This window comes from Rhinopithecus bieti, unplaced genomic scaffold (assembly GCF_001698545.2).
Source record: "Rhinopithecus bieti isolate Rb0 unplaced genomic scaffold, ASM169854v2 scaffold_26199, whole genome shotgun sequence".
Classification (NCBI taxonomy): domain Eukaryota; kingdom Metazoa; phylum Chordata; class Mammalia; order Primates; family Cercopithecidae; genus Rhinopithecus; species Rhinopithecus bieti.
Window position 1 is genome coordinate 298,482 of NW_016811775.1, and position 18,401 is coordinate 316,882.

Below are 18,401 nucleotides of genomic sequence, written 5' to 3' on the forward strand. Positions count from 1 at the left end.
ACGATGAGAAAATAGGCTTACAGACCATGAGGCTTGATTATTTGGTTCGTCATCTTGGCTGCACACAAAGTTCCTTCGTTTGTTCAGTGGAGGTTTATTGAGCACCTACAGCATGCCAGGCACTGCTGAAAAACGAGAATCACCAGGAAATAGAGAAAAGAGACATTTTAAGCACTTTGGGAGCTAACATCCCCATGGGGAAGACGAATAACCAGGAAACAAATTATAGAGAATGCTGGGAAGAGACAAATTTCAAGAATAAAGGGGAATAGGGCCGGGTGCAGTGACTCATGCCTGCAGTTCTAACATTTTGAGAGGTCAAGGTGGGAGGATCGCTTTAGCCCAGGAGTTTGAGACCAGCCTGAGCAACATAATGAGACCCCGTATCTACAAAAAAAATTTTTTTTAATTAACTGGGCATAGTGGCACACACCTGTAGTCCCAGCTACTTGGGGGGCTGAGGCGGGAGGATTGCTTGAGCCCAGGAGTTCCAGGCTACAGTAAGCTATGATTGTTCCACTGCACTCCAACCTGGGCAACAGAGCAAGACTGTGTCTCTAAAACAAAATATATCTTTTAATTTTAAAAAAAGTTATAGTGGTGATAGTTGCATGATAATGTGAGTTTACTTAATGCCACTGAATTGTACATTTCAAAATGGTTAAGTTGATAAACTTCATGCTGTGTATATTTTGCCACAGTAAAAAATATTAATAATAATGTTTTTAATCTAACAACAGAGAAAGAATAGAGGGCTGGCAGGTTATGCCTCTCTGAAAGTGTGACATTTGAGAGAAATTGGCAAGGGAGGGAGCCAGTGGGTATATGGGGAAGGGCAGTCCAAGCCTAGGGGACTGCTTGTGTAAAGGCCCTGAGGCAGGAGTATGGCTGGCATGTTTGTGGACTGTGAGGAGCCCAGCATACCTAGAACAGGGTGATCTAGGGAGAATATAGTATGAGGGGACTGTCACCTGGATGGAGGGGAGCTTTTTTTGTTTTCGTTTTTCTCTGAGACAGTTTCACTCTTACTGCCCAGGCTAGAGTGCAGTGGTGTGATCTCAGCTCAGCGCAACCTGTGCCTTCCGGGTTCAAGCGATTCTCCTGCCTCAGCCTTCTGAGTAGCTGAGATTATAGGTTCCCGTCACCACGCCTGGCTAATTTTTGTATTTTTAATAGAGACGAGGTTTCACCATGTTGGCCAGGCTGTTCTCGAACTCCTGACCTCAGGTGATCCGCCCACCCCAGCCTCCCAAAGTGCTGGGATTACAGGCATGAGCCACTGCGCCCAGCCTGAAGGGAGCTTTTTTTTTTTTTTTTTTTTTTTTTTTGAGATGGAATCTCCTTCTTTGTCACCCAGGCTGGAGCACAGTGGCGCAATCTCAGCTCACTGCAACCTCTGCCTCCCGGGTTCAAGCGCTTCTCCAGCCTCAGCCTCCCAAGTAGCTGAGACTACAGGAGAGCGCCACCACGCCCAGCAAATTTTTTGTATTTTTAATAGAGATGAGGTTTTCACCATGTTAGCCAGGATGGTCTCGATCTCCTGACCTTGTGATCCGCCCGCCTTGGCCTCCCAAAGTGCTGGGATTACAGGTGTGAGCCACCATGCCCAGCCAAGAGGGGAGCTTTTAAAGCATACCAGTGACCAGCCTGAGCAACGCAGTGAGACCCCATCTCTACAAAAAAAAAGTTTAAAAATTAGCCAGGAGTGGTGGCATGTGTCTGTAGTCCCAGCTACTCAAGAGGCTGAGGGGGGAGGATCACCTGAGCCTGGGAAGTTGAGGTTGCAGTGAGCAGTGATTGTGCCGCTGCACTCCAGCCTGGCTAACAGAGCAAGACCCTGTCAAAAAGGGGGGGCAGGCAGGGGATGGGAGGAGNAACCTCTGCCTCCCGGGTTCAAGCGCTTCTCCAGCCTCAGCCTCCCAAGTAGCTGAGACTACAGGAGAGCGCCACCACGCCCAGCAAATTTTTTGTATTTTAATAGAGATGAGGTTTTCACCATGTTAGCCAGGATGGTCTCGATCTCCTGACCTTGTGATCCGCCCGCCTTGGCCTCCCAAAGTGCTGGGATTACAGGTGTGAGCCACCATGCCCAGCCAAGAGGGGAGCTTTTAAAGCATACCAGTGACCAGCCTGAGCAACGCAGTGAGACCCCATCTCTACAAAAAAAAAGTTTAAAATTAGCCAGGAGTGGTGGCATGTGTCTGTAGTCCCAGCTACTCAAGAGGCTGAGGGGGGAGGATCACCTGAGCCTGGGAAGTTGAGGTTGCAGTGAGCAGTGATTGTGCCGCTGCACTCCAGCCTGGCTAACAGAGCAAGACCCTGTCAAAAAGGGGGGGCAGGCAGGGGATGGGAGGAGGGGGAGAGGGAGAGAGAAGGAAAAGAAAATAAAAAAAACATACCAGTGTCCTCAAATCCCACCATAGACCAATTGAATCCAAGTCTGCTGGAAAGGGGCACGGGCATTGATGTTTTTTCAAAGCTCTCTGTGGACTTCAATGCACAACCAAGAATGTGCATCCCTCAGCTCCCAGTAAAAGGAGGTGGTCCACCTGGGGCTTGCCTGGCCAGCTCCAGAGCCCAAGTGCTTGACATGTGTGCTCCACCTCCCAGGGAGGCGTTGGTGCCCAGTCAGGGCTGGGTGCCTGAGTCTCTGATTTTTCACTGTCCTCAGGAGTGCCACCGGGGAAGCCTGGCACAACATCATGCTTTCCTGCCTCAGTGGGAAGCCGTGTGATAAGAACTCTGGCATCCAGTCTCGAGAGTGTGGCAACGAATTCGCTTATTTTTACTTCGTTTCCTTCATCTTCCTCTGCTCATTTCTGGTGAGTCTGTGGACACTGTGAAGGGCTGGCTGGACTCCCTAAGCCTGGCTTCCTTTCAGGGGAGTGGCTCTCTCTAGAATGTGGCTGTGTGGAAGGCTCTTTCACTCCAAGGCTTCTCTGAACCAGCCTGGGATCAGGTGACCCTGAGCATCTCACACTCAACACTGTTGACATTTGGGGGTGGCTGATTCTTTGGGGTGGGGCCATGCCATGCAGTGTAGTGTATAGCATCATACCTGTCCTCTCCCGACCAGATGCTAGCAACACACGCCACCCCTTCCTCCTGTTGTGACAAGCAAAAATGTCTCCGGACATTGCCACATGCTCCAGGGGTGAGAGTGGGAGTGGGGGACAGAATTCCCCCATTTGAGACCCACTGAAACATTTCAGCTGGGTGTAGTGGCTGACGCCTGTAATCCCAACACTTTGGGAGGCCGAGGTGGGAGGGTCACTTGAGCCCAGGAGTACAAGACCAGCCTGGGCAGCGTGGTGTGAAACTCATCTCTTAAAAAAAAAAAAAAAAAAAAAAAAAAAATTGAATTAGCTGCACATGTGGTGCTGCACACCTGCAATCCCAGCTACTCAGGAGGCTGAAGTGGGAGGATCACTTGAGCTCTAGAGGTTGAGGCTACAGTGAGCCATGATCATACCACTGCACTCCAGCCGGGGCAACAGAATGAGATCCTGTCTCAAAAAAAAAAAAAGATTGATGGGGAAGAAATATGTCACTTTGGCCTTGTTGGGGGCAGATGTGGGAGGAGTTGGGATCAGGGTGGTTCTCTTGGTGTTAGTCCCCATCTCAGAAGCCTCCCTCCTTCTCACCGAGTCTATCTCTTTCCCTCATTCTTGGTCTTTGTCTCTGTTTTTTTTTTTTTTTTTTCTTTGAAATGGAGTCTCGCTCTGTTGCCCAGGCTGAAGTGCAGTGGCAAGATCTCAGCTCACTGCAGCCTCCACCTCCCAGGTTCAAGCGATTCTTCAGTTTCAACCTCCCAAGTAGTTGGGATTACAGGTGCACATGCCACCACACCCAGCTAATTTTTGTATTTGTAGTAGAGGCAAGGTTTCACCATGTTGGCCAGGCTGGTCTCGAACTCCTGACCTTAAGTGATCCGCCCACCACAGCCTCCCAAAGTGCTGGGATTATAGGTGTGATCCACTGCGCCCGGCCAGTTTTTGTCTTTTTGTATCTCTTTCTCCCTCTGTGTCTCTCTCTTCCTCTCCCCCATCTCTCCACTTGATCTCCCTCTCACCGGACCTCCTTGTGTGAGTGAGCATCACCTCTCTGTCCCCTGATCTCTGTCTGTCTCATTTCCTTTCCCCATCTTCTCTCTATCCCTCTCTTCATCTGGGTCTCTGTGTACATGTCTTTGGGTCTATGTGTCTGTCTGTATCCTTCTCACTCACTCCTTCATTCCCTCGGTCTCTGCCTCCACTCTCTCTTGGTCCCCGGGATTCCCACAGATGCTGAATCTCTTTGTCGCCGTCATCATGGACAACTTCGAGTACCTCACCCGAGACTCCTCCATCCTGGGTCCCCACCACCTGGATGAGTACGTGCGTGTCTGGGCCGAGTATGACCCCGCAGCTTGGTAAGAATTCATCCCGAATCCTCCAGCCACAATACTCGCCTCTCCCTGGAACTGGAACGCAGGCTAGGTCAGGCCCCAGACCCTGGAGCACAGAGCTCCTGGGATCCTAGCAGAGTCTCACAGGTTCAGTCAGGAGAGAAGATATAAGAATCATCACCCTTGCCTACCCCAGATTAAACGTGTAGGGTGCCGACCCTGCCCAGACCCTGGACTTTCTGGGAAATGAGGGAGGACGTCAACCATGAGGTGTCCCGAAGAGCCCTCTCCTCCTACGAGTCTCTCCTGTCTCTCACTGTGAAGTCTCCAGATGGTGAGGACGCATTAGCCAGGCTCCAGGGAGAAAACCAACAGCGTCCCAGCCTCAGTTCTCTTGAGAGTGTGGGGAGGAGGGCTGGCTTACCCTTGGCGGACAGGATCAGCAGCAACATCAGAGTAGCAGAACTCAGCTCCCACTGGGACCTGTGAACCTTGGAGTGAGAGGACATATAGGCCAGGGGAGGACACAGAGCCTCAGGGGCCCTTGAATCTTTGTGGCCACAGAGGGAGCGGGTGCTCCCAACTGGGTAGACACCAGAGGGGTCCCTCTCCACTGACGGGCAATGGTTTCAGGGGATAGATTCCATCTTGTGCATGTGTTTTGAGTGCTCATCCAACACCAAGCCTTGAAGGTCACTCAGGCTTTATCCGAATACCTGGAGCCCACTAGCCACTGAGGATTTAGTTCAGCCTGGGCTTGGGGCCTGAAGAAGCATTACTGGGGGGCCCTCAGCAGCCTAAGCCCCGTCTTCCTCTGGCTTCGGCACCAGAGAGGAGGCACCCACGAGGAAGGTGGGCAGGAGGCGGGCTGTTCCCATAGCCTCAAACAAGTCTTCCATGAGACCGAGAGGCTGTGGAGAGCCATGGGTCTGGGGCTGGGCTTTGGCTGGTTCCTAACTCTTCTTCTTTTGATTTTAGGTCACAGCAGTTGGATGCTGTCCCCAAGTCCTCTATTCCACAAGCCCCCCCACCCCTGTAGCCCATGTAGATTGTGGAGGAGGCAGATGCAGAGAGAATCCCGGGGGAGGTGCCCTGCAGTCCAGAACTCCTGGCACACCCCGACTGAAATCCTCCACCCCTGGGTCTCCCCAGTGTCGGGGAATGTACTGGAGACCTTCACTTGTCCCAAGTCTCTCCCACTCCTTCAAGCCAGGGAGACCCCAGCCTCGGGCATCATGACCTCGCCGTGTGCCCAGGGAGCCCGTGTGAACCCACTGCCTGCACTAACCCCCTTTCTTCTCCTTTCAGCGGTCGGATTCATTATAAGGATATGTACAGTTTATTGCGAGTAATATCTCCCCCTCTCGGCTTAGGCAAGAAATGTCCTCATAGGGTTGCTTGCAAGGTTTGACTTCCACTAAAACCTGCTAGCATCCATGGAATGAGTGTGGCTTGGGGTTCTTCAATATATATATTTCATAATATATATAATATATATATATCATATATCTCTAAAAAACAGAGCCATCTCTCTCTTTTTGCATTAAACTAGAAAACTCTCTTAGCACAGAATGCAGTCATGTAGACTCGATAAACATGGAACAATATTCCTCCTTCCCCTTCAGGCCTTCAGCCAATCCTTTGCTTGCTTTAGCTGAAGCTGCCCCATCCTGGGGTCTCCACGCACCCCAAATCAGACACACCATCCCCTGGGGGATTGTAACTTTGCATTTCTCCCCCAACCATCACCCCACTCTCTTCCCTCCACCCTCACCTCTCAAGCCCTAGCCTCCTCCCCTCCTGGCCACCGGCCCTCCTCCCCACCTAGGCCCCCTCAGAGGACCAGCCCTCAGCCAAACCAGAGAATGTGACCCAACTTCAAGAAATGACAGTTGACGCCGGGCGCGGTGGCTCATGCCTGTAATCTCAGCACTTTGGGAGGCCAAAGCTGGAGTCGCTTGAGCCAGGAGTTTTGAGACCAGCCTGGGCAACATAGCAAGAACCACCCTTCTCTATAAAAAATTAGCCGGCATGTGTGGCACATGCCTGTAGTCCCAGCACTTGGGAGGGCTGAGGCAGAAGGATTGCTTGAGCCCAGGAGGTGGAGGCTGCAGTTGAACTATGATCACATCACTGCACTCCAACCCAGGCGACAGAGAGAGACCCTGTCTCTTAAAAGAAAAAAAAAAAAAAAGGCAAAGAACAAAAGCATGGCCTCTAAGTCTTCCAAAGTGGAGATCCCCACTCCCCCTCATGCATCCCTCCAGAACTGAGCTCAGAGCCCCCCAAGCTGAATCTGACTTTTCTCGTTTTCTGCTCTCCCCTCTCCCCTGCTCCCCGAGGCAGTGAAGTAATCTTTTTTTAAATGACCCTTTTCTCCCATTTTTTTTTCCCCTCCTCTTTTCCCATTGATTTGAAATATCTATTTTATCATTCTCTGCATCTTTCTCCTATCTATTTTTTGCCGGCTCGTGTGGATTTCTGTTTTCTTTCTATGTTCCTCCCCACCCCTCTTCCTTTGGTTCTCTGTTCCCATTCCCCCCCCCCCGCCTTTTTTTTTTTTCCGTTTTCGGTGCTGCCAGGGGCCGCATGCCTTACCTGGACATGTATCAGATGCTGAGACACATGTCTCCGCCCCTGGGTCTGGGGAAGAAGTGTCCGGCCAGAGTGGCTTACAAGGTAGACTACCCTTGCCAACCACCGACGTCCGGGCACTGGGTTTTTTTTTTTCTTCTTCTTCTTTTTTTTTAGTGCTGACCAGAAACACCCGGCCGACTCTCTTTTTCCAACGTTTCTCTTCTTTTTTGTTTTTGATTCTTTTTTTTCTTTTCTCGAGTAAACTGATCATGATCATCCCTTGATTCTAAGCAGCACACTGTGTCCGTCCTTTCTGATGAGTGTCTTCGTGTTTTGAGACTCCATTATGGCCAACACGCTGGGGGGAGGGGGAGGGGAGCGCCCAGGTCCCCTTGCACCTGGTCTCCCAGGTACCAAATTGGAAACAAACACGCTTCTTCGGGAAGTCAAAACCCACGCCTCCCACTTTTGCCCACCCAGAGCGGCCCCCATGCCCAGGCTGGGGCAGGCGCCTTGCAGAGAGGGGCTTTAGCCCCCAAAAGCAGGGGAAGTCCCGGTCCCATCTTTTGTGCCTCGAGCCCCCAGGTCCCCGCCCCTGCCACGCATACCTGAAGCTGATCTCTGACCTAGGGCCTTGGGGGATTCGAGACCTTCCAAGAAGCACCAAGAACCTCTCTTCCCCTCCCTTCCCTCCCCTGGAGTTTTGTCCCCAGCCCCCGTCCCTAATCCCCCCCAAGACACCCCAACATGCCTCTCCATTGTTCCAGAGTGGGCAGGCGGCCGCAGCTGGACCCCTGGACGGTGGCACACTGATGCAGGCCATGCACGCTGCCTTGGCGGGGCCTGGGGCGGGCAGGCACCATGGCCGACGGGGGGTGGTGCATGCTGGCTGAGAGAGCAAGCGTCCTGCCGCCAAGCGGCTGGGCCGGGCCACCCCTCCAGATCCCCGTCCTGGAATCTCCCTTGGCGCCCAAGGACAGATGCTCTGTTCCCTCCACTCATCCACAAGAAGTTTAGGGATGACCCCTAAAGATTCTCCCCGCCCAAAAAATATTACCCCATCATCCTATTCTCCCATCCACCTTGATCTTCCCTGTGTCCCCATCCATCAGTGCTATTTGTACCCGCCCCATGTTGCCGCCTCCCCACCTCATTCCTTTCCTTCCTCTGTGTACCCCTCCTCACCTAACCTCTATGTCTCCCCTCACTTCTCAATCAAAGCCAGGGACAAGGTTGTCCCACCAGCATCTCAGACAGTGAGCCTCTCCTGGCACCTGTTGCTCCGCCCCCCCACACCCCCACCCACACAGTTTTCCTCAAGTCACTTCTCTCAGTCTCTGCTTATGTGAATGTGTGCGCATGTGCAAGAGAGGGACAGAAAGCCCTTCCTCTCCCAGTCTTTGTGCAGGCCACCATGGGTCCATAAGACAACTTTGTGCAAATTTGAAAAAGGCACCCTTTCCACAGAACATGTCTGTTGGAAAATTGTTGCAATTCACCAATGTGGTGAGAACAAGACACTTTTTTTCTATCAGCTGAGAAGCTGTTATATTTAATACACAAATCAGGGGCTGGGTGTGGTGGCTCATGCCTGTAATCCTAGTGCTTTGAGAGGCTGAGATGGGAGGGTCACTTGAGCCCAGTTCGCAATTAGCCTGGGCAACATAGCAAGACCCCATCTCTACAAAAAGAAAAAATAATAAATAAATAAGTACATACATCTATCATTTCCAAGACGGGAGCCCTTTGTGCAGTGTACAACCTGCACAACTGTGCACAGTGGCCCAGTCTGTGTGTGTTTCTCTATTTCCCACCTCCTTCCCGACCCTGCCCCCAGTGTCCCATCTATGGTCCTGCTCTGGATTTACCATACCCCTCCCCATCTTCAGCTCTGTGTTTCCTGCCCACATGTGTCTGAATCACCACCCAAGTCATCCTCACCCCCCCTTCTCTGTGCCACCTCAGCCTGGGCTGGTGCACACCAGCCCAGCATCCTCTCCCATGCCACCAAGCATGGTGGACAGAGCCCCTGCCTGGGACATGGGGAATCTTTTCTTCCCTGGGCTGGAAGGGAATGCCCCTCACCCCTTCCCCCTGCCATTGCACAGAGAGCCAAGATCCGGACATGTCCCTGAGATACACTTCCCACGGAGCTATGAATGAGTCTCGAGATTCCGTCTGCATGCACCCCTGTCTGTGCTGTTCTGTGTCACAGCCTTGCTGCATGCCTGCGAGGGGCCTGCCCCGCCAGTGGGGGGCTGCCTGCCTGCTGCTTCTCAGAGGAATGATGTGGTCTGTGCCCATCTGGTCTATTCTGGTCTGGGCCAAGCCAGGGGTTGGGGGTGGGGAGCTGGCGGCGCCCCCCACCAGCGGCTGTGGTTCTGGCCCCCTCAGCCTTGGCTGTTGCACGCGCTGCTCAAATCCAGCTTGTGCTCTTTTTCTTTGGGGTCAGACCGAAACAGGGCTGTCCAGAAGAACTCTGGGGTGGGGCGGGGGTGGGGCAAGGATTGAGGCTAAGCCTGGAAATGCCAGCTCTCAGGTCAAGCAGGTGGGGGGAAGAAGGAGAGGGCAGGGGACCAGAAATACGGGAGAGCCTTTTGTGCCCTCCCTATGGGCCACCAAGAGAAACAGAGTACTGGGACAGGTAACCTGAGTAAGGGACACCTCAGCCACTGCAGCCTTCAGAGTTCTTCCTGAGACTCCCTGGGTAGGGGTGGGCGTGGCTCACGGGAGACCCAGGAGAGATGCCTGGGAATGACTTGCCTTCGGTTTTCTGTAGCGGCTTCTGCGGATGGACCTGCCCGTCGCAGATGACAACACCGTCCACTTCAATTCCACCCTCATGGCTCTGATCCGCACAGCCCTGGACATCAAGATTGCCAAGGGTAAGGAAGGGACAGGGGCGGGTGCAGACAGGCGGGACAGGGTAGAACCGGAGATCTCCCTCCCTGCCCCAAACTAGAGGAGCTGCTGTCACCGCCCGGATTTTCATTCACGCTTCCATTCAATCGTTCCACAGCGTTTTTTGGGGTTTTTGGTTTGGGTTTTTTTTTGGTTTGTTTGTTTTTGTTTTTGTTTTTTTTTGAGACAGAGTCTTGCTCTGTTGCCCAGGCTGCAATGCAGTGACATGATCGCAAGTCACTGCAACCTTGACCTCCCAGGCTCAAGTGATCCTTCCACCTCAGCCTCCCCAGTAGCTGGGACTACAGGCACACACCACCACACTCGGCTAATTTTTTTTTTTTTTTTTTTTTTTTTTTTTTTTTTTTTTTTTGTGACGGTTTCCCTCTGTCACCCAGGCTGAAGTGCGATGGTACAATCTTGGCTCATTGCTACCTCCACCTCCTGGGTTCAAGCGATTCTCCTGCCTCAGCCTCCCAAGTAGCCGGAATTATAGGTACATACCACCACACCCGGCTAATTTTTTATATTTTGGGTAGAGACAGGATTTCACCATGTTGGCCAGGCTGGTCTCGAACTCCTGACCTCAAGTGATCCACCTGCCTCGACCTCCCAAAGTGCTGGATGACAGGCATAAGCTACTGTGCCCGGCCTGTTTTTTTTTTTTTTTTTTTTTTTTTTTGAGACGGAGTTTCACTCTGTTGCCCAGGCTGGAGTGCAGTGGTGCGATCTCGGCTCACTGCAAGCTCCGCCTCCTGGGTTCACGCCATTCTCCTGCCTCAGCCTCCCAAGTAGCTGGGACTACAGGCGCCCGCCACCACGCCCGGCTAATTTTTTGTATTTTTAGAAGAGACAGGGTTTCACCATGTTAGCTAGGATGGTCTTGATCTCCTGACCTCGTGATCCACCCGTCTTGACCTCGCAAAGTGCTGGATGACAGGCGTGAGCCACTGTGCCCAGCCTGATCTTTTATATTTTTTATAAAGATGAGGTTTCATCAGGTTGCCCAGGCTGGTCTCAAACTCCTGGGCTCAAGCAGTCCTCCCACCGCGGTCTCCTAAAATGCTGGTATTACAGGCATGAGTCACCACACCCGGCCCATTTGCAGATATTTAGTGCACCCCTTCAATGTGCCAGAGACCCGTCCAAGCATGGGGAACCCAGCAGCTTACACTTTAGGTGGACGGGGAGGCCGCCACTGAGGAGGTGAGGCAGTGTCTGGTGGATCCCTGGAGGGAAGGTGCTCCAGGCAGAAGGACTGGCAAAGGTCCTGACAGGGGAGTGAACAGGGGACACCTGGGGTATTGAGCTGACTCACCTTCTGAGTGAGGGCGTGCCACGCAGGTTCAGAACAGAGGAGAAGCCTGACCCAACTCACATTTGAACAGGTTCCCTCCGGCCACTGAGGGGATGAGGGACCGGAAGGAGGCCAGGGTCGGGGCTGCTGATATCATCCGGGTGGAGACAGGACAGTAGCTTAGAACTAGGGGTAGGCCGGGCATAGTGGCTCAAGCCTGTAATCTCAGCACTTTGGGAGGCCAAGGTGGGTGGATCAGTTGAGGTCAGAATCACCAGCCTGGCCAATATGGTGAAACCCCCGTCTCTACTAAAAATACAAAATTTAGCCAGACCTGGTGGTGGGTACTCTAGTCCCAGCTACTTGGGAGGCTGAGACAGAACAATCGATTGAACCTGGGAGGCGGAGGTTGCAGTGAGCCGAGATCACCCCACTGCACTACAGCCTGGGAGACAGAGCAAGACACTGTCTTAAAAATTAAATTTAATTAATTAACTGGACATGGTGGCATATGCCTGTGGTCCCAGCTACTCAGGAGACACAGATGAGAGGATTGCTTGAAGCCAGGAGTTTGAGGCTGCAGTGAGTCATGATTGCACCACTGCCCTCCAGCCTGGGCGACAGAACGAGATCCTGGCTCAAAACAACAAAAAGAAAAAGAAAAAAAAAATTTTTTTTAAGCTGGGAAGGGGCTGGGCGCGGTGGCTTACACCTGTAATCCCAGGACTTTGGGAGGCCAAGGTGGGTGGATCACGAGGTCAGGAGTTCAAGACCAGCCTAGCCAACATGGTGAAACCACATCTCTACCAAAAATATAAAAATTCCGGGTGTCATGGTGGGCGCCTGTAACCCCAGCTACTCTGGAGGCTGAGGCAGGAGAATCTCTTGAACCCGGGAGACAGAGGTTGCAGTGAGCCAAGATTGCACCACTGAACTCCAAGCTGGGTGACAGAGCAAGACTCTGTCTCAAAAAAAAAAAAAAAAAAAAAAACGCTGAGGCCAGGGACGGTGGCTCACGCCTGTAATCCAAGCACCTTGGGAGGCCAAGGCAGGCGGATCACGAGGTCAAGAGATCGAGACCATCCTGACTAACATGGTGAAACCTCGTCTCTACTAAAAATACAAAAAATTAGCCAGGTATGGTGGCACATGCTGGTAGTCCCAACTACTCAGGAGGCCAAGGCAGGAGAAATTGCTTGAATCCGAGAGGTGGAGGTTGCAGTGAGCCAAGATTGCGCCACTGCACTTCAGTCTGGGTGACAGAGCAAGACTCTGTCTCAAAAAAAAAAAAAACGCTGGGTGCGGTAGCTCACACCTGTAATCCCAGCACTTTGGGAGGCTGAGGCAGGAGGATCACTTGAGGCCAGGAGTTCAAGACCAGCCTGGCGAACACAGAGAGACCCCATCTCTATAGAAAATTTTAAAATTAGCCAGGTGTGGTGATGGGCACCTGTAGTCCCAGCTACTTGGGAGGCTGGAGTGGGAAGATCACTGGGGACCAGGAGGTCAAGACTGCAGTGAGCTATGTGATGACCACAGACATAGCGGCTTAAGACACACCCATTTGTCAGTTCACAGTCCCGTAGGTCAGAAGTCCAAGAAGCTGTACTGGGCTGTCTGCTGAGGGTCTCACGAGGCTGAAATCAAGGTGTCAGCCAAGCTGGGCTCCTCTCTGGAGGATGTGGGGGAGAATGTACTTCCAGGTTCATTCAGGTGTTGGCAGAATTCAAGTCCTTGTGGCTGTAGGACTGAGATCTTGTTTTATCACTGGCTTTTTAGCTTTTTGCTCCTGGAAGTGCATGTATCCTCCATGTGCTCCCATTCTCTCCAACTTCCCCATCTGCCATCAAGCAGACAGAATATTGTGCTTTTCAAGGGCTCACCTGATTGGGGCAGGCCTACCCTGATCATCTCTGTATTTTGAGGTCAGCTGACTTGATATTTTAACTTTTTTTCTTGAGACAGAGTTTTGCTCTTGTTGCCAAGGCTGGAGTGTAGTGGTATGATCTCAGTTCACTGCAACCTCTGCCTCCCAGGTTCAAGCAATTCTCCTGCCTCAGCCTCCTGAGTAGCTGAGACTACAAGTGCCTGCCACCACGCCCAGCTAATTCTTTTTGTATTTTGTATTTGTAGTAGAGACAGGGTTTCACGAGGTTGGCCAGGCTGGTTTTGAATTCCTGACCTCAGGTGATCCACCCGCCTCAGCCTCCCAAAGTGCTGGGATTACAGGCTTGAGCCACCGTGCCCAGCATTTTTTTTTTTTTTTTGAAACGGAGTCTCATACTGTCACCCAGGCTAGAGTGCAGTGGTGCAATCTCGGCTCCCTGCAACCTCCACCTCCCAGGTTCAAGTGATTCTTCTGCCTCAGCCTCCCGAGTAGCTGGTATTACAGGCATGCGCCACCACGCCCGGCTAATTTTTTGTATTTTTAGTAGAGACGGGGGGTTCACCATTTTAGCAGGATAATCTCGATCTCCCGACCTCGTGATCTGCCTGCCTCAGCCTCCCAAAGTGCTGGGATTACAGGCATGAGCCACCTCACCGGGCCTCTGGTATTTTAATTGTATCTGCAAAGTCCCTTCATAGCCTGGGCAGTGATCCCTAGATTAGTGTTTGAATAAACAGAATCTTGGTGGAAGGGCAGGTTTGAATTCTGCCTACCACAGTTCCTTCATCTGTACAATGCATCTAACAACGCCCCCACTCTTCGCATGTAATGCCATCATAACTCAGCTGCTGTGGCACTCTGAGAATCTGTGTTCAGGGGTCCTAAAACCACCCACAGGTTCAGTGATCCCCTGGAAGAACTCAGAACTAAGAAAAGTTTTTATACTCACAGTTTATTGTAGTGAAAGAATACAGATTAAAATCTGCAAAGGGCCGGGCGCGGTGGCTCACGCCTGTAATCCCAGCACTTTGGGAGGGTGAAATGGGCAGATTGCTTAAGGTCACACAGTTCGAGACCAGCCTGACCAACATGGTGAAACCCTGTCTCTATTAAAAATACAAAAATTAGCCAGGCGTGGTGGCTGGCGCCAGTAATCCCAGCTACTTGGAAGGCTAGGGTAGGAGAATCACTTGAACCCGGGAGGCAGAGGTTGTAGTGGGCTGAGATCCTGCCACTGCACTCCAAGCTGGATAGAGTGAGAATCTATTAGAAAAAAAAAAAAAAATCTGCAAAGGGCCAGGTGTGGTGGTTCACACCTGTAATCTCGGCACTTTGGGAGGGCAAGTTGGGCAGATCACTTGAGGTCATAAGTTTGAGACCACCCTGGCCAACATGGCAAAACCCCATCTCTACCAAAAATACACAAATTAGGCATGGTGCCAGTCTCCTGTAATCCCAGCTACTCAGGAGGCTGAGCCAGGAGAATCACACGAACCTGGGAGGTGGAGGTTGCAGTGAGCTGAGACCGTGCCATTGCGCTCCAACCTGGGTGACAAGAGCAAAACTCTGTATCAAAAAAAAAAAAAAAAAATTAGTCGGGTGCGGTGGCACATGCCTGTAGTCCCAGCTACTCCAGAGTCTGAGGCACGAGCATCCCTTGAACCCAGGAGACAGAGCTACATTAAGCCGAGATCGTGCCACTGCACTCCAGTCTGGGTGACAGAGCAAGACTCTGTCTCAAACAAACAAACAAAATCCAAAAACATAAAATGTGCAAAGGAAGGGGATCTGGGGAAGGGTCCAGGAGACACCAGACATGAGCTTCCAGTTGTCTGCTCCCAGTGGAGTTGTGCAGACAACACTTAATTCTCCTTGCAATGTGTGACAACACGCACTGTGTACTGCCAACCAGGGAAGCTCACCTGAGCCTTGGTGCCCCAGGGTTTTTATTGAGGGTTTGTCATGCAGGCAGGGCTGACCATAGTTACTCAGTCTCCAGTCCCTCAAAAGGTCAAACTGATACCACGTGGCTCAAGACCCCAACTATAAATCACATTGTTAGAATTAACTGTATGGAAAATTAACCAGGCGTGGTGGTGGGCGCCTGTAATCCCAGCTACTCAGAAAGCTGAGGCAGGAAAATCACCTGAACCTAGGAGGCAGAGGTTGCAGTGAGCCGAGATCACACTATTGCACTCCAGCCTGGGCAACAGAGCAAAAACTCCATCTCAAAATAAATAAATAGAATGAACTCTATGGGCCAGGTACGGTGACTCACACCTGTAATCATATGAGGCCAGGGGTTTGAGATCAGCCTGGGCAACATAGTGAGACACTATCTCTTTTTTTTTTTTTTTTTTTTTAAAAAAAAGGCCAGGCATGGGGTGGCTCACGCCTGTTACCCCAGCACTTTGGGAGGCCAAGGCGGTTGGATCATGAGGTCAGGAGATTGAGACCATCGTGGCTAACATGGTGAAACCCCATCTCTACTAAAAAATACAAAAAAAAATTAGCTGGGTGTAGTGGTGGGAGCCTGTAGTCCCAGCTACTTGGGAGGCTGAGGCAGGAGAATGGTGTGAACCCAGGAGGCAGAGCTTGCAGTTTGCAGTAAGCTGAGATCACGCCACAGCACTGTCCAGCCTGAGCAACAGAGCGAGACTCGATTAAAAAAAAAAAAAAAAAAAAAAGGCTGGGCGTGGTGGCTCACGCTTGTAATCCCAGCACTTTGGGAGGCCAAGGTGGGTGGATCACGAGGTGAGAAGATCGAGACCATCCTGGCTAACACGGTGAAACCCCGTCTATACTAAAAAATACAAAAACTTAGCTGGGCGTGGTGGCAGGCGCCTGTAGTCCCAGTTACTCGGGAGGCTGAGGCAGGAGAATGGTGTGAACCTGGGAGGCGGAGCTTGCAGTGAGCCAAGATCGCGCCACTGCACTCCAGCCTGGGAGACACAGCGAGACTCAAAAAAAAAAAAAAAAAAAAAAAGAACTATACAGTGTGGCCCAAGGCCCCTTGCTAAATACAGACACTATTTTCAGGCAGGACATTTCAAAGGCTTAAAGATCACCTCCTAGGAGCAAGTCAAGGACCAATCCTTCCACTGCAATGTGCAGGGTTTGGACAACACCAGCCTGCTGAGCTAGTCCTCACTGCTCAGAACCCCAGGAAGTCCAGCCTGTATGACACCTACTGGATTCCCTTCCTGAGGGCTTCAAAGACTCCCGGAGATCTCCCTGCATTTGGCTGTCACAGTTGTTACTTATAACCCAGACGCCACTGAGTTCCCTGAAGACAATGATTTCCCAGATTTCTTTTCTTTATTTTATTTTTTATTTTTTTGAGACGGAGTCTCGCTCTGTCGCCCAGGCTGGAGTGCAGTGGTGCGATCTCAGCTCACTGCAACCTCTGCCTCCCGGGTTTACGCCATTCTCCTGCCTCACCCTCCAGAGTAGCTGGGACTACAGGTGTCCGCCACCTCGCCCGGCTAGTTTTTTGTATTTTTAGTAGAGACGGGGTTTCACCGTATCAGCCAGGATGGTCTCAATTTCCTGACCTCATGTTCCTCCCGCCTTGGCCTCCCAAAGTGCTGGGATTACAGGCATGAGCCACCATGCCCGGCCGATTCCCCAGGTTTCTGAGCCAGGGGCCCCTCCACCTCTTATCCTCAGTGAGTGCCAGGCCTCATCCTGGCGTTCCACAGCTGAGCCAGGCTCTCGAGGTTAAAGAAGGTCAGGAGGGCGTGGGGAGAACAATGGAAGAGTGGTACTAATGGCAGCCCTTTGAGCAGATGCGAGTCTCAAGAGAGCATAACACGCTTTGTTTTCACAGTTCAGTTCACTTTCTAAGCACACTGAGCTTCCTTTCCAGCAGGTTAAGGGGCCTCAAGGGGGGACAGATTAACCTCAATCATTCTTCAGATTCTCGAAAGTGGTGCCACCATTCATTGCTGGAGATTGGGAGAAAGTGGGCAGGTCCATCTCATTCTCTCTGTCTCTGTCTCTCTCTCTCTCTTCCCTGTCCATCTGTTTCTCTCTCCCACCCACCCCTCTGTTCTCTCTGCCCAGAAGAATCTGTTTTGTTTTGTTTTGTTTTGTTTTGTTTTTTGAGATGGAGTCTCTTTCTGTTTCCCAGGCTGGAGTGCAGTGGCTCAATCTCAGCTCACCACTGCAGTCTCCGCCTCCCGGGTTCAAGCAATTCTCCTGCCTCAGCCTCCCGAGTAGTTGGGATTACAGGTATGCGCCACCACGCCCAGCTAATTTTTGTGTTTTTACTAGAGACAGGGTTTCACCATGTTGGCCAGGCTGGTCCCTATCCTCTTGGAAGCCCCCGACCCCAGGCATTGAGGGCAGAGCCAACCACCTGCCTGAATCAATTAGCATATTAAACGTAAGCCCAGTTAGCAATATCCAAATAGCAGCCCACAGTGACGTTCTGACTTCTGCCGAGCGCTCACAGCAAGGGCGTTCTACACTGGGCGGGCGGCCCACATACTAATCCGTGGACAGTACTCCAGGATTGCAAGGTGAAGAGAGACTATGTGTGGAGGTTGGGGATGGTGCCGAATGCCCTACAGTGCACAGGACAGACCCCGCCACAGAGAATGTTTACCAAAGGCATGAGGATGAGAGCGGGAAGGTAGACAGCCTTGGGCAGCCCCACCTGGGAACATGAACCGTTCGTGGGTGACTCTTGCCCACTTGCAGAGACACCTCCTATTCCTGACAGTCCCAGTGTTAATATAATAATTCTGTACTTGAGGCTGGGTGCAGTGGCTCACACCTGTAATCCCAGTGCTTTGGGAGGCCAAGGCAGGAGGACTGCTTGAGGCCACAAGTTTGAGATCAGCCTGGGCAACATAATGAGACCCCAGGACTACAAAAAAAAAAAACATTTTCAGCCAGGCGGGATGGCTCACGCCTGTAATCCCAGCATTTTGGGAGGCCGAGGTGGGCGGATCACTTGAGGTCAGGAGTTCAAGACTAGCCTGGCCAATATGGTGAAACCCCATCTCTACTAAAAATACAAAAAATTAGCCGGGCACAGTGGCATGTGTCTGTAATCCCAGCTACTCGGGAGGCCGAGGCAGGAGAATCGCTTGAACCTGGGAGGCGGAGGTTGCCGTGAGCCAAGATGGTGCCATTGCACTCCAGCCTGGGCAATAGAGTGAGATTCTGTCCCAAAAATAATTAATTAATTAATTAATTTTCATTATCCAGGCATGATGGTATGTGCCTGTAGGCCCAGTTACTCAGGAGACTGAGCTAATTTATTTTTTTTCTTAAAGACAGGGTCTCCCTATGTTGCTCAGGCTGATAAAGTAACTTTTAATAGGAAATGTCATGTTTTCTTC

At 51.6% G+C, this 18,401-nt stretch overlaps 1 protein-coding gene across 1 annotated transcript in view; it reads left to right on the top strand.

Annotated features, from left to right (window-relative positions):
* Window positions 1-18,401, top strand: part of CACNA1A (calcium voltage-gated channel subunit alpha1 A) — a 267,197-nt gene that overhangs the window by 236,667 nt on the left and 12,129 nt on the right. The window contains exons 37-40 of the mRNA XM_017895048.1: window positions 2,672-2,822; window positions 4,284-4,411; window positions 6,970-7,066; window positions 9,744-9,849. Coding sequence (XP_017750537.1) covers window positions 2,672-2,822; window positions 4,284-4,411; window positions 6,970-7,066; window positions 9,744-9,849 — 482 coding nt within the window. The remainder of the gene's footprint in view (window positions 1-2,671; window positions 2,823-4,283; window positions 4,412-6,969; window positions 7,067-9,743; window positions 9,850-18,401) is intronic.